General features: G+C 37.4%; 1 protein-coding gene across 1 annotated transcript in view; it reads left to right on the forward strand.

Annotated features, from left to right (window-relative positions):
- Positions 1–26,393, forward strand: part of GPC5 (glypican 5) — a 712,598-nt gene that overhangs the window by 16,003 nt on the left and 670,202 nt on the right. Inside the window, exon 3 of the mRNA XM_085306027.1 lies at positions 18,548–18,709. Coding sequence (XP_085162153.1) covers positions 18,548–18,709 — 162 coding nt within the window. The remainder of the gene's footprint in view (positions 1–18,547; positions 18,710–26,393) is intronic.

The following is a 26,393-nucleotide window of genomic DNA, read 5'->3' on the forward strand; positions in this document are numbered from 1 at the left end:
AAAAAAAAAAAAGCTTTTTTCCCCACATTGCCCACAAAACACTTTCTTTACTCCTTTGGCTATATTTCTGGTATTGTTATCTAAGACACTTCAAGATTTCCAACTTTTTACTCCAAAAAGACTCATAAAATTAGAGCTTTTAGCTGAATTTAGTAGCTTTTTTTTTTTTTTTTTTTCCCCAGGCAAATTAAATGGGAAGCTCGTGTCTCAATTCTTTTTTTTTTTTTTCCTTTTTTCTTCTTCTTGCAAATAAGATTTTTCTCTGATTTCTTGCTCTCTAAATGCCATGGAACAGTGGAGTGGGATGAATTATAAACCTGTCACCCTCACCTTGCTGAGGAAGAGGTCTCAATAGATATGCCAGTGAAAAAATTGTCAGGCTTCTGTTTACACCAAAAAGCTGAATTGCATGGTTTATTGAGAAATGTCACACTTCCTGGACTTGTGGAATCCATCAGTTCCTGATCAAGAAGATGATTAAGTGCTGGAGATTTGTCCAAGCTCAGCACAATTCCTCCCCCTCCCCGGAGTCATTGTTTTGGCTTATTTTCAGCAACCTTTAGGAGGTCATTTATGCAGTTCTGAGAACAAGAAGCACAGTAAAAGTGAAGGCTCTGTGATGAGTATAAACTTTACTGCAAAGCCTTTTTGGATGGAGAACTGTTATGCCTGTGAAATTGGAAAAATGATGCAAAAATCTATACTTGAAGCGTGAGAGAATCTCTGAAGAAGCTGGTGTGTAATACTGTTCTGCTAATTCAAGTAAAAATATTGCTAATCTAGGTTAAACAATAGAAGTTAATTTAAAATCTGTGTCAGATTAATGCTACTCCAAACTCTCCCTTAAATTTTGATCTGTGTTTGTAAACTGATTTGAATTCTAATATTTGTTTTTAATTTCAAATCAAATCAGATAATTCAGGTGATGTAAGAATGTAGAACTTAGGTAAGAACCAAATCTCCAGAAAAAGATTTAGCCAAAGGTAAGAGTTGAGTTGCTCTGTTATATTGCCTTTGATGTTTTTTATCACATCTATTTTGTAAGGATTGTTGCTTACTACCTCATTCATATTTTACGCGCACACACACACACACACGGGTACATGTGTGTATATCTTGTTGGTTCCTGAAGGAATATTTCACCTTTGGATTCATGAAGCAGTCAGGATGAAAGAAAATTCTTAAAATATTTTAGAATTAAAAGAGAAAAAAAATGAAATGTGTTTAGCTGTGTAGCAACTTTTCGATATCTGGCAACAAATTTTCCATATCTTCTAGGAAGTCAGTAGTGCCCAGAAGCCTTAGGACCTGACCAAGCTAGGATATCCTTATAGGGCTGTGTCCATACTGCTGAATAAGGATAGGGGCTGAATCCCTAGTTCTTGTGCTGCACGTAATAGATTAGCTCATGTCTGTGTTGCTTAAGGCTAGTATCTGGCATGCCTGTGTCCACACTACCTGGGGTTTGCCCTTGAGTCTCCTCTAGATCCACTGTAATGCTATGGCACACTTGGTTTTTTTGGTTTCCTTCTCCCATCTGTTTCAAGCAGTCTTAAAAACAGGAGGGTKGTTTTGCAGCTGGCCGGAGTGGTGGCTTTACAGTGTATGGTGAAAGCAGGTTTTGTGGGCCTTGAGGTGTTGCATGAGAGCATGCAGAGAGGCGCTTGTGAGTAGGTGGACGGTAATGGATGAACCTTAGGAAGGAGGCAAACCTAATACAGTCTTGTATATGGTGGCTTTTGAAAGCAGTGTCTGAAATTCACTATCTCCAGAAGTGCCTTTGGGCACTATATTGAGAGAAATCGTGGAGCCGTCAAAACAGAACATCAGAAAGAGATAACAGTGTGGACAGTCAGGGTCAAGTACGTGAGTCTGAATCCTGCTCTCTTTTATTTAGGCACAGCAGTCTTTTTATGATGATTAATTTTAAGTCAAGAATTACAGCTTTTAACAAAGATGAATTAAGAAACAGATATTGAAGGGAAAGGATTGAGAAGGACTCATATCTGATATAGCTTGCAAATCCATTTTGTAATGAGCAACTGGTTTGAACAACTGCTTCTGAGACTAGTGGCATTTCAGTGCTGGCTTTTACAAGGCTAGTTATCTTGACAATCCTAGGAGATTTGGGGATTTTTCAGATTCTAGTTTGATCTCATAAAACTATTTGTCTAATAGCAACCAGTATTTTTTCTTCCTGGCAGTTAACATCCTCATCCAGCTCTTGTTTATCTAAAATTATGGGAAGTACAGGCTTATAGGACTTGGAAAATTAATGGAAAGTCTGGAATCAGTTCTAGCTGTTCTGCAATTAAGCAAGCCTATACCTCAGAATAACTGCATTTTATTCTTTCTGAACTCTTCTGCAACCATCTAGATGGTTTTCCATTGCAGAACTTTCCCAAGGCTACAACTGCATATGTTAATATATATTTATTGCAGGCCAAGTTGTTTCATTTTTTTCTTGTGTTGGAGAGAGAAGGGGGGAAAAAAAAGGTTGCAGTGTAAAGCCTTCAGAATTCGGTACTGAAAAGAGCCAGTGTTCCTCCTGGAGCTGAAAATGTTTTCCCACAATATTTCAATATAATTGACTATTGACAAAATAATTCCTGCAGAGGCTAGGAAGATTTTGAGATGTGAAAACACAGAAAATGAGTGTGGATTTTTTTAATGTTAGTTGTACAAAAATGGAGTGACCTGTTTCATTTGCTGTTGCACATACGCTCTTCTAAAATACTGTCTGTAAACAGCTGCATGTTCTGCAGCTCTATAGAGGAACAAGTACAAAGTCCTGCTGTAGATTTTGAGCAAGCACTCCATTTTTAGTCAGTTGGGTTAGTTTACATGTTGCATTCAGTTACTTTTCCCCAACTACTGAAAGCAGCTGGGTTTAATGAGCTGGAACAGAAGTAGGTCAATAAAATGTACTTTATATGTACATGATTAGCAGTCTTAAAGTAAAAACAGTGTTCCTTCCCATAGGATTGAGAATGTTATCCATGTTAAAAAGATGCCACTTCTTTAAAAAAAAAAATAAAATAAAAAAATGAAGAGTCAGCTGAAACCATAAACAAATATTTGCTATTATTTTAGAGTTTTGCTCTACTTTCTTAATGCTATATAAGATCCCGTAACAAGTTTATGTGAAAGTTTTGATTAGCTCCTACTTCACCAGAGGGAAAGTGGCTAAAGCTTTGAAAGCTGAGTAATGCCTAACATTTATTTGAAACATTAAGCACAGTTTGGATAATATGATTAATTATCTAAGTAATATTAAATTTATTAAATTTAATATTGAACAAGCAATTTATGTGTGTGCACAGAACTGCATGTGAAGAGATGCTCTGTATATTGTATTTTAGTTATTAATAAATAATGCTTGTGAGGTCAGTACTTTACAAATTGGAAAAAAAAAATACAAAAAGGCAGAGGTTTTGTGTGCAAGATTTGTTTTTCTTAACCTCCTAGGAAAAAGGAAATGAATGAAAACTGTGGGTAGTTATTGCTTCTGAAAAATCAAACTACTGTTTATCTGTGCAAGGGATGCATGTCAGGTCAGTAGCAGAAGCAGTAATGGTGCAAGTTCTAATTTTGTCTTGGCTTGACAGCTCAGTTACACACTTCTGACTTCAGAATTATGATGTATTATACAATAATGTTATTGACTAAGTATTGCATATAGCATTGTTTTAATGTTATTTGGGTGCAAGACAATCTGATAACAGAATCACGGAGTGGCTGAGGTTGGATGATCTCTGAAGATCATCTAGTCCAACACTCCTGCTCAAGTAGGGTAACCTAAAGCATGTTGTACAGAATCACGTCCAGGCAAGTTTTGAGTGTCTCCAGAAAAAGAGACTCCACAACCTTTCTGGGCAACCTGTTCCGGTGCAAGCTTACCTTCACAGGAAAGAAGTTTTTCCTCATATTCAGATGGAACTGCCTGTGTTTCAATTTGTGCCCATTGCCTCTTGTCCTGTCACTGGGCACCAATGAAAAGAGTTTGTCCCTATCCCCTTGATACCCTCCCTTCAGATATTTGTAGACATTGATAAGATCCCCTCTCAGTCTTCTCTTCTCCAGGATAAATAGGCCCAGCTCTTGCATGCTTTACTCATAGGAGAGATGCTGCAGACCTCTAATCATCTTTGTACTCCTCTGCTGGACTCTCTCCAGTAGCTCCGTGTCTCTCTTGCACTGGGGAGCCCAGAACTGGACACAGGACTCGAGATGAGGCCTCCCCAGGGCTGAGGAGAGGGGCAGGATCACCTCCCTCCACCTGCTGGCAACAGTCTTCCCAGTGCACCCCAGGATACCATTGGCCTTCTTGGCCACAAGGGCACTGCTGGCTCATGGTCAACTTGTTGTCCACCAGGACTTCCGAGGTCCTTCTCTGCAGAGCTTCTTTCCAATAGGTCAACCCCACCCTGTACTGGTACATGGGCAGCTTTGAGTTTGTATTTTCAGTTTCAAGCAGAGAGAGATCATTTAGATGTAGTTTTTACCTGCCAAGATTTGGAGAGTAAGGCAGATCACATACAGAGCTGAGTAACAATAAAGTGCTATCCTGAAAAACACAATTCACATAATCTGTCATATCTTTCAAAGATAGCAATCGTAGGGTTTTTTAACCTTTTTAAAAATATTTGTAGGAGGGGAAAAAAACAGGCAACTATGTTTTTCACTGGGAATAGTTCCAAATCCCCTGATGACATTCAGACCTGTATACAAGCTATGCTGAAGATTGAACAGTTTACTGGGGAGACTACTGTAATGCATAATACTGGCTTTCAATAAGTCACTCCTCAGAAAACTGTAGAACTGCAGTGACATTAAAAAAAAAAAAAAAAAAGCATCTAGTATCTTGCTGTGAGGTTTTTTTTTCGGCCTTTTCAGAGCTGCTTTTAGTTCTCAAGTGTTTTAGTATCTAGTTTCTGAAATAAAGGTTTGCTGAGGAATTTAGTACTCATCCACTGTATTGTGTGGACTAGCATAGAGCAGAAAAATTATGGTGTGTTGTAGAAAGCAAGCTTTCCAAATGTAGCTGAATAACTTTGGCCATGTAAAAGTCTAACAGACCTGCTGTACAGGCACCAAAGCAAGATTAACTGGCCTGCAATTCCTTCAAATATCCTCCTTGCCCTTTTGAAGATGGGTGCAACATTTACTTGATTGGGGACCTCCTCTGGGTCCACAGCCTTTCAAGGATGATAGTGGCCTTGCAGTGACTTCAGCCATCTCTCTCAGCACCCTCAGATTCATCCCACCTGGTTCTATGAGATGGTTTTTGTCAAGATTCTTCAAGAAAACCCAGACTCTTTCCTCTTCCACTGTTGCTAGTTCCTCTCCCTACTTAACACAACTCTGGGCACAGAGGCCTGAGAGACCTTGTTGGCAAAGACAGAGGCAACAAAAGAACCAAATGCCTCAGCCTTATCTGTATCCATGGTCACTAAATCACTTGTCCCTTTCAGCAGCAAGCCAGCTATTCCCTTGTATAATCTTTTACTGTTCACAGCTAATGTACAAAGTCTTCTTGATGTCTCTTGCCAGTTTCAATTATAGTGGAACTTTGCCTTTTCTAACACCATTTTTGCAAGCTTGGGTGATGTTTCTGCCTTCTACTTTGTAACCTGCTGGTGCCTCAGCTTGCCATATGCATTCTTTTTTCACTGAAGCTCAGTCATGAATTCCCTGTTTACTCAGGCCTGTCTTTTGAGAAGTCTACTCGTTGGAGCATCAGGACTGACTATTTGACTGGTTGGATGAGGAATTGTCCTTAAAGACTTTACTAAGCAAACTCATCTTTCAGAGCTGCATCCCAGATAATCCTGTCTACCTGTTTCCAGAGTAAGTGGAAGTTTGCTTATATGAAAATCGGGATCTGTACTCTGCTGCTAACCGTCTTTACTCCCCTTAGGAATTTAATCTCTGTGATTTCATGGTCACTACACTGAATGCTGCTCTTGATTACAGCCTCCATGACTAAGTCCTTTCCTGTGAGTATCAATCCAGAAGAGCACCATACCTAATTGGCACATCTAGAACCTGTGATACCCTCCAGAAACCTCCTGGATTGCTTGCATCCCCTCACCAACTGTTGTGGGTTTTAACATCTCCCAGGAGAACCAGGGCCTTGCTTAAAGATGATACTATCTTGTCCTTTATCCTGACCTCATCCTGTAACAATTTGCCACCATGACATTACGCTTATTGGTCTCTTCTCTTATCTTGGATCACTACAAACTGTTAAGCAGCCTATTGTCAGCTCTGTATCTTGAAACTGACCCTTAAATTAAAGGGCAATCTTTCTTCTTTCCTGCCTGGCTTTCCTGGTGAGTCTGTATTAGAGCACTCCAGTCACTTGATCTGTCCTTTGTCTCAGGAGTTCCCACAGTGTCACAGTTCTGTGTGCACATGCAGTCCTCCAGCTCCTTGTGTTTATTTCCTAGTGTTAAGGAAGTTATGAGACCTTCAAAATCCAGTGGACTCCAGGACCCAGGGACAACTTCTTCCTGGTTTCTGAAGTCCAGCCAGGTGTGCTCTGGGATGGCTATATTGCTTTCTGTTCCAGTCCAATGTATAGAGCTGATACTGTTTGCATTTGCAGGTTCCACCAGTAGCAAACATAAGCATGTATCCCAGAGGTGCATACACATGTGCATGCAGAGGACATTAATATGGCTGGATACATGAACTGCCACAGACCAAGCACTACTGTTAGCAGCACTCACATACATCACTACCAGAAGCTGCTTAAAACATAGGTACAGATAGCCTAATTTGGTTCCTCCTGTTTGACTGATCAAGGTTCACTAGTGAAACATAAACTCCCTCACTGTCAAGATTCACAAGCACATTCACAGATCTGCCAAATATCAACATGACCTCTTGTTTCATCTAATATCCCTGCGTAGTCTCCTTACCCAGCATGCTGGTCTCCTCCTACTTGCTGGCTAGTCCAGCTTGATGTTTGCCAGCAAGTAGATGTGTGCTCTCATGCATTTGTCTCACAAACATCCCCCCAGTTGCAGATTCCTTGAATATTAGCATGAGCTCTCAGTCTGCTTGATTTCCACACCCAGACCTTGGGCCCCTCACCCACCACTGGCTCAGACCTTGAGTCTTTCCAGATGCAAGTCTTCTGCTACTTGCTGGCTAGTCCAGCTTGAAGTTTGCTAGTGAATTACACATATGCAGAGGATTAAATTCACCAGGAAAATATAAATGTGCTTTAGCTGCTGATGTTTCAACCTGTCACATACAACACACATCGTAGTCCCTGGTCTCTCCAGTTGCTGGCCCATGGGCCTCATGACCCATGGCTCTTTCTCCAGTTGCAGCACAGACAAACAGAAAAGAGAGTGAGATTACACATACAAAAATTTAAGAAAAAAAGATCTAATAAGATTGGACAGACTGTAGTGATCAGGCCCAGAGTTCAGTCATATCTCCGTATATGTCCTACATGTTACCCCTTTTATCTCCTGTTTTCCTGTGCTTATCCCTCCTTGATTCACCCAGATTCCTCCCTTTGTCTGCCTTTGACCCTTCTCTAAATATTTCCTAGTAAGTTTTACTGAATCCCACAACCCACTTCTGATATCCCTTAATAAGTTTCATGCAGTCCCGCAAGCCCCCTCAAGTATCCCATACTGCTCATGTTACTCTTGTTTTCCCCTTATTGTCAGTTACAAGGTTCAGGTTGACTCTCGCCAAGGCTTTGCCTGAGTCGTTCCTTAATAGCTCATCAGTCAAAGGCTAAAAAGTTCTGGTCTTCGTTACTGTCTTCTATCTGCCTGTTAGGTTTTGTGTCTGTGTTTAATTTATCACTTTCCTTGTTTTTTGTTATTTCTTTTATACTAAATAGTCCTTAACTAGATAGTGTAACAGACAAGCCACTTTCACGTCCTCCATGCCCTTGTTCATGGGCTCTGTACCTTGGTACCTGCACCGGGGATGGGCTGCTTCTGGTGCCCCATGGGGAGGCGACACTGCCCAGGCAGTGTGCGGGGGCTGCGGGGCCAGCAGCTGCAGACCTGCTGGGACAGTGGTGTTCTCTGCACCAGGGTTTCCCTGCTGGTCTAGTGCAGCCCCCTGTTCTCATGTCCTTTTGTCACGCCTGGTGCTTGGGAGTTGCTTGAATGTGCTTTGCTGCTCTTGCCCCCCCTGCTTCCCTTTGGTGCTGGTGCTTGGTGCCAGCCCAGCTGCTCTGAAATGTGCCATTCTGGAGCCCATTCCCCTCGCTTGCTTTCGGGGTGCTCTACCAGACAGGTAAATGGGAAACTACTCTTAAATTTTAAGAGATGACCAGGCATTAATCCTGTCTCTGAGGCTAAATGAAACTGGTCCATATCTCTTAAGGCTAGCGCTTTAGAGCTGACTGTTTTTATCCATGCATGTGTCAAAGCCATGCCCAGAGTGTGCCAACAGTAGAGCTATATGAATAATCATGGAATCGCCTATTCCTTGGTCTGGTTTGTTTAGCTGTACAGATTCAGTGTCAAGTGCCAAACGTTCATGTCATGGTATTTAGTTTCTCAAAGTAGGGTATAAAGATACTTTGGGAAATCACTTTGCCATTATCCATCAGTGCTAGATCACTGAGTCGTGAGTTTCATTTAGTATGAGATGCATATTGCTAACTTGTCCAAGCTCCTGAGGAGAAACACTTAAATACCGCAGCTCTGCTTGGAGAGTCACAATTGCTTGTAGGTAGATGTAGGGTGTTTTCTACCTTTAAACCTTGAGTAAGTTTCCTTGTAGTCTCAGAACTGTCATTCTCTACTTGGGCAATGAAGAATTTTTCTAGTGTGTCTCAAACGCAGGTGCTCAGGTGTGACATCACGACCAGCTAGAAGGAACTTAATTTAAAAAATATGTGCTTCCTAATTGAGACCAAGTATGCTAACTGCTGGAACTGCAGTATAATGCTGTTACTTAATCACTATAGAAGAAAGTTTCCACCAAACCATGCACATCAGGAGTCTAGTAAGGAAAAGTTATTTTTGAGTTGAAAGGCTTTGTTCTTCTATTGAGAAAAAATATTGACTGGCCAGAGAGAGTTTGCTGTATGATAGATTCTTTGAACAAAGTTTGAATCATCTGGATGTTCTAGTATGGGATATAACCTAGTTATTTGTCCTAACAAATTTTATTTCAAGGTCAAATAAATTATAATAAAAYTAAATATTCCCTGTTCTTGAAATGGTATCAGAAATCCCTATAACAGTTGCCCTCTTGTCATAACTGGTTGAGAAGTTTTGTCTGCCAGCCATATGAGATAAAACTTGTTTATCCTTGTAGTCAGTGGTGGCAACGTAATTTTTTTTTTGTTTTGTTTTCAAGAAGTAGGTCTGATACTGTTTTGCAGATTTATGTTTTTGCTTTTGATGGGTAAGAGTATTAATTGCAGCTTGAATCTTTGTAAGTCAGGATTACTAACACCTGCACTGCTACATRTAATATTGGGAAGTTTGTGAACTCTTTAGCAGAGAGAGTGCTAAATAGAAAAGGGCCAGTGAGTGGCATCAGACCACTGACTGTTCRCACTGCTTAATTACTTATTTGCTACCTGTTTCAAGCATCTCCAACTAGCTTTCTTCAAGACAAACCTGCTAAAAGGGGAGCAAACTCCCAGCAGTGTGGATGTGAGCTAACCTGTCATTTGACTTAAGCCACAGATGTGGCTTGAAAGTTAGGAGCATTGACACAGCCCATGCGTTCTGCCATCATCACTGCTTGCTAAATAAAGTATTTATAGCTATCAGTTTTGTCATATTTACTAGATTTTTTTTTTTTATAACTTATGTAAATTCAGGGAATTATTTTAAAACAGATCACTAACAAAGCTCCTTGTTTCTCATCACAAAAAACTGAAGTTAAAGGAAGCAACTATCCTTAGTCTTCTTGTATTCCAATTATTTACAAAAGCCGTGTAAAAGAATTTATTCCATGGAAGAATTGTGAAAGGAAATAAGTAAATCTACAAGAAAAAAAAATCTAAACTCAATAAGCACTTGAAGCAATTATATATGGAAATGTTAGTAAAATGGAATTAGTGCAGAGGAAAGGCTGAAAGGCTACTTCAATGCTATAGCAAATGATCACTGTCCTTTATTAAGAGAATGAGAAATGCTGAAAGAAAAACAGACTGATATGTCACAGTGTTATAAAATTATATTGATACAGCATTTGGTATAAGGGTAAGAGGGAATACTGAAGTCTGAGAAGAGTAAAAAGGAACAGTATCTTAATTAAAAAACAATTCTGGTCTTCTCTTAGAAAAAATAGTTCTAATTGCCACTCACTTTTCTTTGATGATATTAAAATACAGTGATTTGCTAAAATTAACTGTACCACTTAAGAATTCATGAAAGAGCAACCACAGAATTTATTTTAATTCTGTGGCTGCAAAAAACAAATATCTGTAGATTGTGCTTATGAAAAATGAAATATCTAAGAGGACTTAAGAAGTGAATGGTTTGTTGCATTTTGAAATTAGTAAACAGGGATAAGAATAAATTATTTTTAAATAATTTTAAAATACATTAAATTTTAATTTTAATCTAATCTTAAATTAGAGCACATCACATATTGCCCAATTTCTGCACTGCTTGTTCTCTTTTATGTGAGATTTGAGAAAACCTGTAGTTTCAATGAATTTGTATGGATTAATTAAAAGAAAAAAAAAACTCTAAAAGTTAACAACTCTGATTCAGTGCTGCAAAATATGAATGCTTTTCTTTATGTTGCTAATCAAATCAAATAGTTTATTTTATAACTGAAGATAGTGTTAGGAAAATGTGTTGTTTTTTATTTCCCAACCTTGCTTTGATAAAAATAAATATTCTTTCAAATGAAGGTCAAAGAGASCTAAAATTAGTTCTGTTAAGAAATCCAGACCCTAAAGACAAACAAGAGGATATACTCTTTAACATTTTATACTATTAGGAACGGGGGAAAAATACAGCTCTGTGTGTATTTAATTGTCACTAAATTTGATCAGTGCTGGAAACTAATGAASTATAGCACTTATGCCTTTTAACATTAGGAAATTATTTTTTGCAACAGTAGTAACTGAACCAAAGTGTGTAAATTCCTCAGGTAATACATAGAGAGAGAGGAGATAAAGAGGCTATCTGAAACTCRCATGGCAAGATGCTGTAGTCCTGTTCTCCCGCTCAGCAAGTGGTCTACCACAGTGCCCTTCTGGCCGGCGTGGCTCAGTCTTCCCACCCCTGGCACCAGACGGGAGAGCTGAGTGCCCAGGTCTCACCTCGGCGTGGAACCGAAACGTGGCCAACAGGCCTCCGAGGAGCCTGTGCCTGCGAAGTGCTGCCACGTCCCACGGCTAGGAGATGCCTAGGCCCAGGCATAGCATGTAGCAGTAATTACATAAGATAATCCTRTTCCTACTCCTGAAAATACCAGAATGAATTTTTCGTGAAATCCCACAGCTGCGGCACTGACAAGGGTTAAAAAGAGAAGCCGGGATAAAACCGTTTTCCATGCTCCATTTGGATCAAACTTACTCAGACCACTTTGAAACTTTGTTGCTTCAGCTCACAAACCAAACTGTCAACAGATGTAGTGGCATATGTTATAAAGAAATACTAGGTGCTTTTAATACTTAGTCTGAATACCATASAAGCAGTTCTGTTACGGTGTAAAAAAGATGCACTTGCATTTAGAAGCATAGACCTACCTCAAAACTGTAGTCAGTAAAGGCTGTGATTGATCTCTATGTATGTGCCTTTGGAGAACATCTAGAAAATCTATATTCTTTTTAATGGTGAAAATAGAAAGGTATCGAGTTTTTAATTTTTTTAATTATACATCTGATTTCTTAATGCTTTGCGCTTCAACTACACTAAAACAGCTTATCTTGCCTTGAAAAACATAAGAGTTKAAGTGTATTAATTATGTTCCACCTGCAAATTAATAGTTAAACCTTCAGTATTTTTCTGCTGTTAAAACTATATCAGCTTCATTAATTGATTGTGTTTTTGGCATTGAAAATTTATTCCATAGGGATTTACTAACTTTTTCTTTAAGGGCATCTGAATGAGGAAAATGTGTATATCTGACACTGCTTTACTGCAGAGAAACAAGTTAGGAAAAGCRCAGTAGAAAGCATGCATCTTTAGTTTGGCAGTATATAGTTTTACTACACCTTTTTGCTGTTATAGTATCAGCACGTGAAAAAAATACAGGAAAGTCTAAGTGTAGACAGTTCTTAGTAAAATTGATTTAGATTAATTTTTCTTCTTCTTTGTTTAATTCTAATTCAAACAACTCCTATATTTCTTCTGACAAATTTGGTGGACTCTTATGATCATACTTTAAATATTCTATAGTCAAAAAGGAAATAAAGATAGTTATAAATATTACAAAAATATCAAGAAATGTGGAAGTTACTAAGAATTGTTTTAAAGGGCTAGAAAAAAATCAATGTATATGAAAGAAAGGTAAATGAGATGAGTAGACCAGAGTTATTACTCAGTCTGCTTTGTGAATCTGGAATTGAGAAGAGTACATTGAGAGTGATTGTTTCCAGCATCTGATAAAATCAAGTATTTTGGAAGTCTAAGCCATAATGAGGAATCTCAGATCTGTTGATAAGCTGGAGAATCAAACTGCCAAGAGAATGGAGACAACTGTCTTCGATCAGTGTAGTAGTAGTAGATTATCTTCTGAGTATCTAGAAAAAAGATATTTAACATTTTTGTCCCCATAAAGTTGTTGCAACTTCAAGGGAAATCCAAGCTCCAGGCTGTTGGCTTCTATGTCAGTCAGTCTCTTAAGTAAGTGCTAAACATTTCCTGACAAAGACAGATGCCTTATCTACAGACTTTAGACAAGGTCAAACATTAATTTAACACATACTGCATTCTATAATTTCCAATAGCAATAGGTATTTCAGCAACATAGGCGGTCATAATTTGATCCAGATGTTATTCTGATCAGGTGAATTGATAAAATGATGAATTTGTGCCTGACTTTTCAGCTTTTATTTCTTGGGGCAAAGATATTCTTTTAATAGAGTGTTTCTGTGTCAAGTCCTGGTTCAGCTGTACTTAAATAAATGGATATATTACTAAATATGAGTTTTTAATTTTAAATTAATTAAAAAAAATACCGAATCAATTTCTAAATAACTAAACATAAATAAACCCCCTTCTTTCAGAAAAGAGCCTAAAGAATGCATATAGGGGAATAAATAAAGAATATAGAAAATCTGGAATTGTTATGGTGTTGAAATGTGTCCAGGCAACTTATTAATTGTCCCTGACACTCAATTTTCAGGGAGCGTCAGTCACRTGATTATGTAACTGTTTGACATTTTTCAACAATGGTGACTTGGTTTTGGTTACAAACAGGAGATAATATTTGGTAACCAATAAAAAAAGAAAAGAGCATTGTAACATAATAGTGTGAATATTACTATCAATATGAACATTCTTTTTYTTGATGCTTGTCAAGTGTATTGCTGCTGGCAGAATGCAGAGTATTCCTTGACTTGTCTCCACTGTGATGTGCCCTGTGTGATAATTTCTTTGTGAATAAAAAAATTAAATTGGAAGGACCAAACTGTGTGTCATACCTGTGGATAGATCTTTCTGGTATGATTAGTAAATATTGCTGCAGGCTTCTTTCATTCCTTTAATTTGTTTGCAGGTAGGTGGTATATTAGTYCAGCTTGTTACTGCAATTTCCACAGTATGTTATTTTAAAATTCTCACTTAATGTAGTTAATATTTAAATTAATTAATATTCAGTACGACAGTAAATTTATCTAATCATAAGCAAGATGGTTTAAAAGGATTAACATAAACTTGCACCATTTTATTTTCCTTAAACAATGTCAGTTTAGACACTTTTTGCATAGAGGTTGKTGCTCATGAAATTATGTATGTTTTATATACATGCAGCATAACAAAACTCATTCCTGGAAGAGTTTGTGTTAACATAGCTGTAATCCCTGAATTTCTTGAGTTGTGTAGTGCATCACTTAACTGTTCTCTTGACCCATTTCCTTGGGAAACCTTCTGTCTCTTTCCAGGACGAAAGTTTACTGAAGCCATCACCACTACTGTGATAAAGCTCTCTCCCTCCCCTCCCTTCCCCCTACTTTTTAACTGGTATCATTTATTTAGAAAGAGTTACAACTGTAGGTGAAGAGAAACAGACTTGCATGCAATTAAAGTTTCAGCTTTGTCTGCTTTATTTTCAATCCTAGGTGTGGTTAGCCTTAAGCACAGGAATCTCAAATGGTTGCCTGAGGTCCCATGAATTTGTCCATTCCCACTGCTTCTCCTTCTTTCACTTCTCATGGAGTTTTAGCTGCTGTGGGTACAGGCCTTTCTCCAGATGGCAGTTGCCACAGAGCAGCTAAAACTCCATGAGAATCGCAGGATAGTTTTCATATATGATACTGCAGTTTCTACACCTGCTTTGCCATATCCGGGGCTTGGCCTGAGAGGAAAAATGGGGTGTGAAGAGAGGAGTCTCCGGTAGTTTTAGGGTGATCTAGGCATGAGCAGGTGCAGATGCTGTAGGAGGATGGTGGTGATAAGCAGCGTAGAGAACTCAGTTTGGAGAGCTGGTACAGATTAAGAGGTTGCAGTCAGCTGAAGAGGTTGAAGTCTAAATCTGGTTTGAAGTGTGAAGGTGCAGGGCATGAAGAAGTAAGAGATGGAGGACAGGGAAACTGTATATAGGCACTTACAAGGATTCTGAGGTGGTAGAGCAGGAGGTAGCCTTTTACTACTTGTAATAAAAATTGTTTTAAGATCTTCTTCAGTGTTGTTGGGGTGGGAGGCAACTTTGTCTAAGGCTGACTTTGACCCTAACTGTTTTCTTTGGCATGCAGAGTATAGATACTAGAGTAGCTAATAAATAACATAATGTAATAGACCACGTTAATTTTTGCATTTTTATTTTCACTGCTGAATGAGAATATCTGAAGATGGGATGTTTAAATTTTCACAAGGCAAGAGATTTGTAGAGGCAGCTGTCAGGAGGTCTTAACGTCCCAAGGAGGAGCTTTACGACTCATAAGTTGTAAAAACTTACATACTCAGTCATATTTCAGAGTATGGAAATTACATGTTTAAAATGAAGATAAACAGCCCTCCAAAACATGAAAAGGTATTGTGGAAAAGATATCTTGTACCAATACTAGAATACTTCAGAAATAATATTTCTTAATATTTGCAGAAGTTCAGAGATTCGTATCTGCATTGGAATAAAATTTTACCTTTCTCTTGTGATAGTGAAGGTTTCTAGYTTCTTGGACTGTGGCTTGTGGATGTGCTACTCGCCGTGTGTTATCCTTTCATTGAAAATCTTTCAATTGAAAATCACTTCAGAGAGATTTACAGGGATGTCACTTGCCTTAGTCTGTTTTTGCATCTAGAGGTTACACTCTCACATTTTTACGCTACCGTGAAGGGAACCTCAGAGGTGTGAATTCTGTATGGGAGTAGGATTTCTTACAGTATCCAGTGCTCTTCCTTTGGCATAACRAGTTTTATTTCTGATTACGTCTGTGAAATAGATTTACTTCAAGGTACATTTTATTGCTGTGGGCAATAAACTGTTCTTGTGTATATGGAGCAAAACATTTGTCTTCATAAAGTTATATYAGATTATCAATTTCTGAACAGCAGTCCTCACTAAAATGAATTAGTTTTGCTTAAAAACTCACACCATATGACCTAAAGCATGAAGAAGAGTAAATTCTTTACAAATGAAGAGAAACCCTACAATATTCAATACTGTAGGTTGAAGTGTATCTTCCTTCCACACCTGCGTTGGGATGGACAGACAAGGAATTGTAACAGTGGAGATTACCCATGCCACTCTGCCATCTGTCTTCCCATATTATCTGCAATTAGCAAAGGAAGTTTCTATATCTGTCATGGCAATCAAGTTACCTCTGTGTAGTATTGAGTATTGTAGAGACAAATATTCATCTAGGGCTTTGAATAAACTACTTATGGTACACAATTTACCTATTTCATTCAGGTGTTGTGCTTTTCTAAACGTAACTTCTAAAGGGATCTTCTGGAGCTTTATGACCTGTCTAAATATAATGCAAACAACTCTTGTTTCAGAATTGGCATTGCTGTGTGTAAACAGTAGGAATTTTCCCATGGTGTAGCTGAAGTGAAAACCTGGGGCCAGGGAATCCTGTGTCAGTCATCAGCACATAGATAAGGGGACAAAATTTGCTTGTCAAGTCTTTTCTTCAATAGCCGGCACTTTTTGTGTGTGTAGGAAATCTGTTTAACAGTGGTGGAAGCAGATCCACTCGAGGCTTCACTGTGCTTCAGAGTCTCTGCTGTTGGCTTTCCTCTTTCTGGTAGGCATGTGGATATGGCGTAGGGTATGTTATCAGTGCAAGTTTGAACAGCAGGAATGACAAGCTGTTTGGGAACCAGGAATTATGGTGGGTTATTCTGCAGTAGCTATTTACAGGTGATCCAAAGGAAGGCAGGTTAGACAAGAAGGATGTTTGTTGTGTGCTGAGTGACTGTGAGAAACTGTATGTGTGTAGGCTGTATTTAAGAACAACCAAAATTCTGCTCTTCCAGTTAGGAGATAGCTTGGTGATGGGGTCAGGTGGATTTAATTCATTCTGGAAAAAGTATACTTTCTTGGTTTTGAGAGCTTGAATGTCTTCAGCTTACTGTTGTAGTGTATTTGACAGGCAGGGAAACAAACACAATTGCTCTTTCTTGAACCGAGAGATATGCCTGATTGCAACTAGCTGGAACTGTAGTCATTGAAGCTGGCGTGTTTTGATACTACAGGTTTTCCCACATGGATAATATCCATCTTTCTTCTTAGAGGGAACTAAAACAATTAAAACCGTTTTTTGCATATATCTTTTATCCAGTGTAGTATTGATTTGCGCTAGGGAAAGGGGATAAACTAAACTGTTTGGTTCGACTCCATAGTATTCAAGGAATGTTTTAATGTATGTTGATGCCTACTTAGTTTTTAACATAGGTACTTTAAAGGTGTTGGGTGAATTTTTTGTTCCACTAATGCACATCCAGAATAAATTTAATGATTTCGGAAGACTCATTGCTTGATTCATTCTGGTGTAAAAGGAGTACATTTGATATAATGAATTTAAACACTTTTCCATCCTTTCAGAATACTCTGATCTAGTCCTCTGTAACTTAACTTTTCTTTCTCAGCTTTTTGGAACATACTATTTAAAACATCGAATTTGCATAAGATAACTAATGGATTATTCAGACTGCAAAATGTGCAAGGCCTCCTTTTCCCCCAAATGTCTTCATACTACCTTTGAATGATTTATCACGAGGATTAGAAAAAATGATTTAAAAGGTAGGTAGGAATGTTTAATCTTGTAGACTTAGTGCTAGGGAAATAAAAGGTAAAAACAAAGAGATAGGGTAGTAGCTGAAAGTGAGTGTAAGAGCTGAGGGCTAGGCAGGYGTAAGTTTTATCTTCAGAACTTCATGCTTTTTTTCTTGCCATCATGATTTTTTTTTTACCTGTTAAGAAGAAAGAACCATGTATATGTACACAGCCACAGAGTTAGAATTTTGTCCACAGAACAGATTAAAAAAAAAAAAAAATTGTTATGCTCTCTGCTAGAAATTTTCTGAACTCATCAGTGAAACAGTATATCTGAGAACAGAATTTGAATTGGATCATAAAATTTTAGCATTAATGTGATTTGAATTCTGACTTCTTTCTTCTTTCTTAGAATATTTATTCATTTTTAGAAAGCAATGTTTAGATATGCTATAAAGAAGATTTTAAATACCACGTCATAATAAAGGGTGAGAATTAAGGTTTTTTCCTACTTGATTATACTTCAATTATAAAAAATGAAATTGATAGCTGTCATAATGGTCATGAATTGCCCCTCTTGACTTTCAGCATGCAAAATTTTGAATAAATGTTCATTTCTATGAATATTTCCCAACCTRTTTGTGATGTAGTGAATCGACGTGTTATCTGGTATGTAGGAGTGTATAGAMCTTAGAAAAAGAAACAGTAAATGGTCATAAAAGAGAGATTAGACACAGATTTAGGACATATAAAAGTTAATATGAGAGTATTTATTATTACCTATGAGGACTAAACTTTCCACTATTATATTTGTAATTTAACATTTTGCAGTAGTTAATTCCATTCAGTCCTGGATTTATAGAGAAATGGGTATACCAGTCATGAACTAGCCCAGCAGTTCAGTATTCTAGATGAGGAACAATATATATCCAGTGTATTTTACCCCCATTAGTTAGCAATATTCCCAACTGGAATGAGATTCCATCATTATAATACCATTTTTCTGACATTTTATATGACCAATGGAATTTTAGTCACTACCCCCATCTGGTTTTTGTGTAACAAGACAAGGTGTCTTGAAAGCAATAAGTAGTTACTTATGGATATATACCTGTGTGAAAAAAAGAATTCAACTATTTTATATGTCTTACTTAGTACATTGTGTATTTCTGTTTTCCAATAATCATTGTATTCTTTTTTCCTCTAGGGGTTGATCTCCAGGTTTGTTCTTCTAAAAACCCAACGTGCTGTACAAAAAAGATGGAAGAAAGATACCAGACTGCAGCAAAGCAGGATATACAGCAAGTCCTTCAAACATCAAGCGCTACATTAAAATTTTTGATATCTCGTAATGCAGCTGCTTTTCAAGGTAAATCTCGCTTTTATTTCAGAACTTGTTCATACTTCTCTTAATTTTCATTTTTGATCAATTTGAGCCTGTGATAAACTTATCTCTTAACTTTTAGTTCCTCCTGATGTTTTTATGCTTTCAGAGAAGAAGTATTAAATCGTATTGGTGATTGGCAACTGCACTGCTTTTTGAATTTGTGGCTTATTTAAAATATCTTTGAGAAAAATTAATAAATGATTCTAATAAGGTGATGCTTTGATTAAACCTGTAAGCCATGACTTGGCTTTCTTCTTAAATGTCTTTAATTCAGATATTAAAGTGCAAAATTAATGCATGTAATGCTACAAAAGAAAGATTTTGTTATTCTAGTATTTCTGTCCACATTCTTTTGTCTTGTTCTAATAAAAATATTTGGTGATTCGTTTTTGAGCTACATTTTGGGGTCAAGTTTTGCTCCAGTTTTATGGGCTTAAATGGTTTTGCATTGGGGTTGAGTTTCAGTGGAGTAAATGCACAACAGGATGTTGTCAGTAATATTTATGGAGGCTGGTGGAGGGATATCTTTTCAGCAATTTCCCTGCATACTCCTTTGAGTTTCCTCTGAATTAATAAGGCATAAATTAATGCAGAAATTGGTCAGGATCTGGGAAGATGGCAGAATGAGACTACGTGATTGTATGTGAAGGAAAGTGATATATAGTTCACACGTGCTGAATGCAAAGTCTTTAGATCTTGTCATTTGTCCATTAATGTATATTTATGTATGGCCTTAATGATCACTCGGTTGGATAGAATAGAATATTAACTTCCCCTTACAGGGTTAGGACATTGTCCTTCTGATGGCTCTCTTGTTTTAAACTGTGAAGCTCAAATGATTAGCTGTCTAGGGATAAAGTGGGTAGCAGAGTTGACTCTGAGGTCCTAAACCCCTATGATTCCTCTTTTCAAATTTAGGCTCTATATTATGCTGAAAATAAATTTCTCTCTACCTGCTCGGAGGGCTGTGTWGCCTGCCTAACATAGCTGTGAATGGCTGTCATGGTCAGGAGATCATTGGTAAAATGTGCAAAACAAGGTCTCCCTCCATCTTTTCTGCCTCCCTCTTTCTAATGTATGTATATGAGCCCTCTGTTTTGCATCGGAGTGGTCTCGTATGCTATAATGCTTTGCCAGCCTGGAGTTGTAGACTCTGCAGAGCTCAGAAACTGAGCTGTACTTGCCTTATGTGAAAGCTATATTCTCTGCTAGCTAGGATTTTATCACCCCTTCCKTTCTGCCACCTCCAGAAAAAAACAAAGAAAAGAGATGAAAGAAAACCCTCCAAAACCTCAGATATCTAGCTAGTATACTTCTTGAATCCCCAGGATGTTCAATCTTGTCAAGAACTGGGCTTAAGTTATGCTTAAGTGAAACCAAGACCCCAAAACAATGTGTTTTCCATGCTTTTATCACCTGAGGGACTCAACCTGTTGGTTATTTTCAGTGTGTGTGCGCCTAATGTATACCTCTCTAGGTGAGTTGTTTATAAAAGACAGTCAAATGCATGACTTCGAGGAGAAACACTTATGTGCCTCCTTATGTCTTAGCAGCTATTCAGGAAGTGAGTGAACTGAGTTCTAGGCCCTTCTTAGCTTGTAAAAACTAGGATTTTATCTCCTGCATCCTACCTAGGATGCCCTAATCGCCAAGGTATTGGCTAACATGTGGAAGATGCACTCTTTACACTCCCAGTAAAGCCATTTACAGTGAAAAAGCCCTGAGCCAAAAAAAAGTACTCTGCCTATATAGCCAAGTGATTTTATAGCCTCCAAACAGAGGGATGGTTCAAGGACTGCTTAAGGATTACATTTTTTAATATTTTCAGTGCAACGTACATAAGCAGTCTTTGGTGCAGGAACCCAAGCCCTCTTTCCCAGATATGTAGCATAACGACTAATTATAAATCCCACTGGCTTGCTCTCATCATTTCTCTTTAAACAAGTATTTTTCAAAGGAAGTATATATACTTTATATATGCTATATACTTGACATGCTTTTAAAGTATATGCTTTAGTACTTATACCTTGAATTTCCTTTTATCTAAGGAAGGATAATGGAGAGAGAATATTCTGTGGCTTCTGGTATTATTTCAAATTAGATTTAAAAGATTACTTGTTGAGATTTAAAACCTTACTTGACCTTGAAGTAGTAATTTTTAGAAAACATGATGTTGCGCATACTATTCATTTTTGAAGAATTAATTCAAGCTAAGTAATTTCAGATTCAGAAATCATGAAAAGGTGTTGCTGATGTTTGTTTGGGTTTTGAAATCTAGAAACATAGTAAGACATTACACCTCTGACTGAACAAAGCCTTGAGCAATCTGGTCTGAATTCAGTTTTGACCCTGCTTTGAGCAGGAGTTTGCTCTAGAGACCTCCTAAGGTCCTTTCTAAATCTGAATTACTTTATGACTGTATGATTATCTCAGCATTCACCACTTAAAGATGAAATCTTTCAGCATTCCCCTTTCACCTTGATGAAGCTGGACTGCGCAGCCTGGGATGTAATTGCCTCAAAGTGAAAACTTAACCCGTCTCTCCTGCTACTCTGGCAACTGCTCAAGTTTCTCAGCAGTTACACAAAAAGTGTGAAGGGGAATTACAGGGTGTGTGGAGAGGGTAGCAAGTGCCATGGACTTCCCACGGCCTCTGGACTGCCACTGTTGTCACCACTTTCTTTTTGAAGTTTGATGCTTTGACTTAAAAGAGGAACTAGTGGACTGGATCCAAATGGAACAAATAGCTAATGTTTTTTCTCAGTTCCTTACAGTAGAGAGGAACAGGCACAGTTAACTTCAGTCATTTGTTTCTCTCTCTGGAGATCTTCAAATACATGKTCTTCATGTATTAAATTAAGTCTAGAGATCCTAAGTACTTTAGGAAGACTACATTTGTTTGTGAGCTGAAGCATCTCTCTCTCTCTATCTCTCTATCTGTATGTGCGTRCACCTGTGTGTACTCATATTTATATCAGTTCTACCAGTCGTGTGTCTGGGCCTGAATACTTTATGAAGGCATATTCATTTGAAATTAGAGTCTTTGTAACAACTGTAGTTTTATATTCATTATAGAAGCTGCCCCTACTTAATAATTTTATAATTTTAAAAGCTCATGCAAATTGGTCACGCTGCATGCTCTACAAACTGAAAAGCTGTTCCTTTAAAGAGCAATTCATCATGGACAGCAGCTATGTAGAATTACTTAATGCTGTATGACAACTGGCCACTCATATAAAGAACTAAAGTAACTAAAATAACTAAAAGTAACTAAAGAAAGAAATTATGACTTTTCTGCTACAGTTCTGCCCAGTCTTTCCACATAACAGTGGTGATGACAGCTCTTGCTTCAAAATACAGGCAACATAAATCCATAGCTCTATTAGAGGCAAGTGGAATATTTGTTAGGAAATTGTAGTTGTCCACTAAATATTTTTCAAACTATTTTAGGTATAAAATCTAAATCATTCTTGTTTAATACTTAGTCTAAAGAATGACTATTCTACTAAAGCATCTCCTTACATTGTACTTCAAAATAAGCTCCTTTTCCAAGTTCTCATATTTAAATAAAGCCATGTTTTCAAATCTGAGCATGCCTCATGTGCTTCCATGTGTGCTTCCCCAGTACCTATTATAGTAATAGACCTTGTTTCTAGCCTTATGGGGTGCTTTTGTTATAAACGTGTGTTCTCTCCAAAAGAGAAGGGAAATACTTGTCCACAGTTGAGCTAAAGAGATGGAAAAGTTCATGACTGGGAGCTTTTTAATGTTTGTTAAAATCCTGTGATTCTATATGGCGGTAAATGTTGCCTGGTAACGAAAATATGTATTGATAATTTTCAAATATTGCAAAAAATCTGAAATCTTTTAGAACATGTCAAGTTAAATGCTTGTGTACTGCTTCCAAGCAAGTATTGTCACAATGTTTCCCATACCTTTTAGGACATAGCAGCATGTGTACAACTTTTTCATTGTGAATCTTGATTCAATACCTTTGAGGAATTATGATGCAACAGAAGGCTAGGAGGAAGTGAAATAAGATAACATATGCTAACCTGGGTATTAATCTGATGAGTGGGAGATAAATTATGGGGAGCAAGAAATGCTTCTTCCCTTGGAGAAGCTGGCTAGAGAACTGTATGATAATGTTTCAAGTTATTTTGGTAGGATGACATTCGTGTACATCTCTGAATTTTTAGGCTTTTTTAATGTTAATAAATGAGAAAATTTCTGTGGATGCTGTACAGGGATTGATCTAGCATCTCCATTCTAGTGAAAACTATAAGTACAAATAAATAATTGCTTTCTCTAAYATTTATTTTATAATTAATATAAACTTAAGTATGTATACATTGATTTTGCACAATTCTTAAATGTTAGAAGAGGTTCAAATTGATCTGTGTCTGTCCCTCCAAAAAGWAGAGGATGAAGAGTCACTGGGGATCAACTATCATGGACTGGCTTGTGTCTGTCCTGCTAAGAGCTAGCTGCTGTAGGACAGAGGGTTTGCAGCCACACTATATATTCTRTTGCAGCACTCAGCCAAAGATTTCCTTTGAGCCCTGATGTCTTAGTTTCCACGGGGACAAGTTTTATGCAGGCAGATTTTTTTCCTTTTCCTTTTTTCCATTCAAAGTGCCTATAGTAATGTGAAGCAATTTGAAGACTGCCCACCAAAATAGTGCAAAATGAGGGCTTGTGTGGCACACCTGCAAATGTATAATGGGGCTATAGACACACCGTAACTAGGCCTGCTGAGATTGTGTACRATGGAGGAATTCAAAACTGGAATTGTCAGTGCTGTCTTTTGGGGAAAGATACTGGAACAAACTGTCCACCTCCAAATGTCTTGGCTTTGTTAAGGCTGAATGCAACAYGGATGTAGCCCAGGCAGGGGCAGACTGTTAGCAGTCACTGTTTATAGAGTTGCATATGTATTTTGCATTAAAGAGTTGTTGGATAAACAGTGCTGAAGTTTGGGGCCTAAAAGTGATTTCAGCCATCACTCTGTAGAAGTTTATTATTGACTAGTCTCGCTATTGCCTACCATTAATGTGAGGGCTATTGAGAGACCTACATTCATTCTTTGTAAAGGAAACAGAAAGGTTGAATRCAGAATTGTGAATTAAATTTCAGGAATCAGGTACGTAACACTGTAGTGGATCCAGTCTGAAAATTCCAGTTATTTTATTTTTCCATTCTTACAAATATAAAAGTGCTGATTTATTAGTGCTTTCTTCTAATACAGTTTGTGTGCTTAATTCAAGCCTAGCCATGGCCTGGCCATTGTAAAAACAAAACAAAAGATTTAAAAAATCACTTATCTCCTGTGAAAACTACTTCTTCAAGACTTGAACAGTTCTAATAYTTAAAAGATTTGGGAATGGAAGTTAAATTTTAGCACTGAAGTAGTTCTTAAGGAAGTTGAGAGCCTTTTTAGTGTTATGAGGAAAATGCATTTTGATTTCGTAATGATAAGGCTTTAATAAGGCTTCTTTACATGTGAACACTTGGTTTGAAATACTGATTTATAAGAAATACTGGTTTCCAGGTGCTATCAGTGATTATCACTGAGTCTTCTAAAAGTGATTTCTAAATTACTCTAGGATGACTTTCTGCTATTTTTGACAGCAGGAGAAGGCAGTAAAAATTTTAAATTCCTTATATTTCAGGCTTTTTTTAATGAGGTGAGGAAAATATCCTGTCCCCCAAATGATACTTGCAGGTGAGTTCGCTAGAACTTGATACTAAACAATATTATGAATAGGAAACAGAAACTTAATATTTCCATACTTGATGGTATATTGTAAATAACACAAGGTCTCGTATAATAAAATGCTTTATTGCATAACACCAATGCACACGTAGTAACATTTGAAATAAAGAAGCAGAAGTGACAAATAAAGATGACTGGAAAGAACTTATGCCTGTGAAAAGGATTTTCTCCCAACACCTGCTATAGCAGGCCAGGGATCTACAGCCCTTGTATAGTCACTACGCAATGCCAGCTTATGTGTGGGGAAAAATCCCAAGCATTTGTTACAACTTGGAAGAAAACTAAATAGGCATTTAGGAAGCTGGTAATTCAGAGTGGCATAGACATCCATGCAACAGGATAATAGATCCTGAGTCACATTGCTGATGCTGTTTTTTTTTCACACGGATAGTGCATAACTCTCTTAAAATGGCAATAGATGACATAAAACAAGATAGCAGCTTGTCTGGTTTGAATGGGAAATTTAGAGAGARTAAGAATTATGTTGGAGAATCTGAAAGCAAATAGACTTTGTTTTGTGCTACTGTATCTGGCAACTCCACTATTGTAAAATTGATTTAAAAAATGGAGCTCTAGATGACTTATGAATGTGGCAGCCTGACACCAAACCAGTGGATTTGGCAAGTATGCCTGTGTAAGAAAGCAGTAATAAATTGCATTATTGTATGCAGCATTTCCTGACACTTTTACTTTACGTAGGAAAACTCTAATGCTTTTGTGATATAAGTTCTGGAGTGATATAAGTTCTGGAATTTATTGAATCATACTGTCCTAATACTGCTTCATGATTTGCTGTAAAATTATTACTACACAATAGTTCAATGTCTAGACTAGAATTAATTAAGTAAAGTCAAATTGTTATATAATATTATTTGAGGTCTCAGTACAATTACCACATTTAAATATGAAAAAGTTGTAATCAGTAGCTAAAATAAATTATTTGAACTAGAAAATAGTTGAAATCTTCTGAGCTGCTTTCTCTAGTGGCATACTAAGCYGTAACAAATAATGGATTATGTGTTCATCCTTGTAAAACTAGATCTGCTCTGGCATTGATTCAGTTGTTTTCCATTTGTGAAGTTTTCTGAAGAATGATTTGAAGATCAGAAACCTCTTTCAGCAGGAGCTGCTGTATCTCACTTATGGTTTCAGATGATACATTGCCCTCTAGATAATTTGCAATGCAAAAAACTCCTTTGAAGTCCCAGCATTTTTTTTCTCTCTCTGTTCTGTAATCCTTTATATTTAAGATGTGATATAAATAAGCTAAAATCCAAGTACGTGTGAATCTCAACTTTTGTTAATTAAATGAAAATGAATGATTCCATTAAGAGTTGGAACACTGGAAAGACTGAGAAACCAAACTGTCAGTCACTCAGTTATCGTACCGAGGGATGAGGGTCTCAGAAATGTCTTTGGTTCACCAAAGCTTTGCTGCTTATTTTCTGTTACTGTGCAGAGACCTCCCCCAGAGTTACGATTATGTTCCCCTATAGGCTCAAGAAGTAGGGAATTTTAATAATGCAGTAAACTGATTATACCCACTAGTRGGTCTAGGAAGCAAGGCAGTTAAAGAAACCTTATTAACTTCAGAAATCCTCTATTGAGATGGTATTTTGATTCTTTTATAGTGAAAAGCAACATAAGCAGTATGTTAGTATAAATTAGAACTGGATGTAGTATGTCTATGTAGGCATAAAACAGAACATTAAGGGGCTATTGTAAGTGCAGAAATCTGGAGATTTAGATTAATACTTAGAATTTCATTATTAATCCTTAGTTTTATTTCTGCATTGCAAACAAGTCTTTTATAATTCTAGAGGGATTTACTTCCATTGTATCTCACTCTTTTAGACACTTATTTGCATAGATATATGCTGTGCTACAGGC

This window comes from Rhea americana, unplaced genomic scaffold (genome assembly GCF_003343005.1).
Source record: "Rhea americana isolate MKP2758 unplaced genomic scaffold, rheAme1 scaffold_23, whole genome shotgun sequence".
In the NCBI taxonomy this organism is placed as follows: domain Eukaryota; kingdom Metazoa; phylum Chordata; class Aves; order Rheiformes; family Rheidae; genus Rhea; species Rhea americana.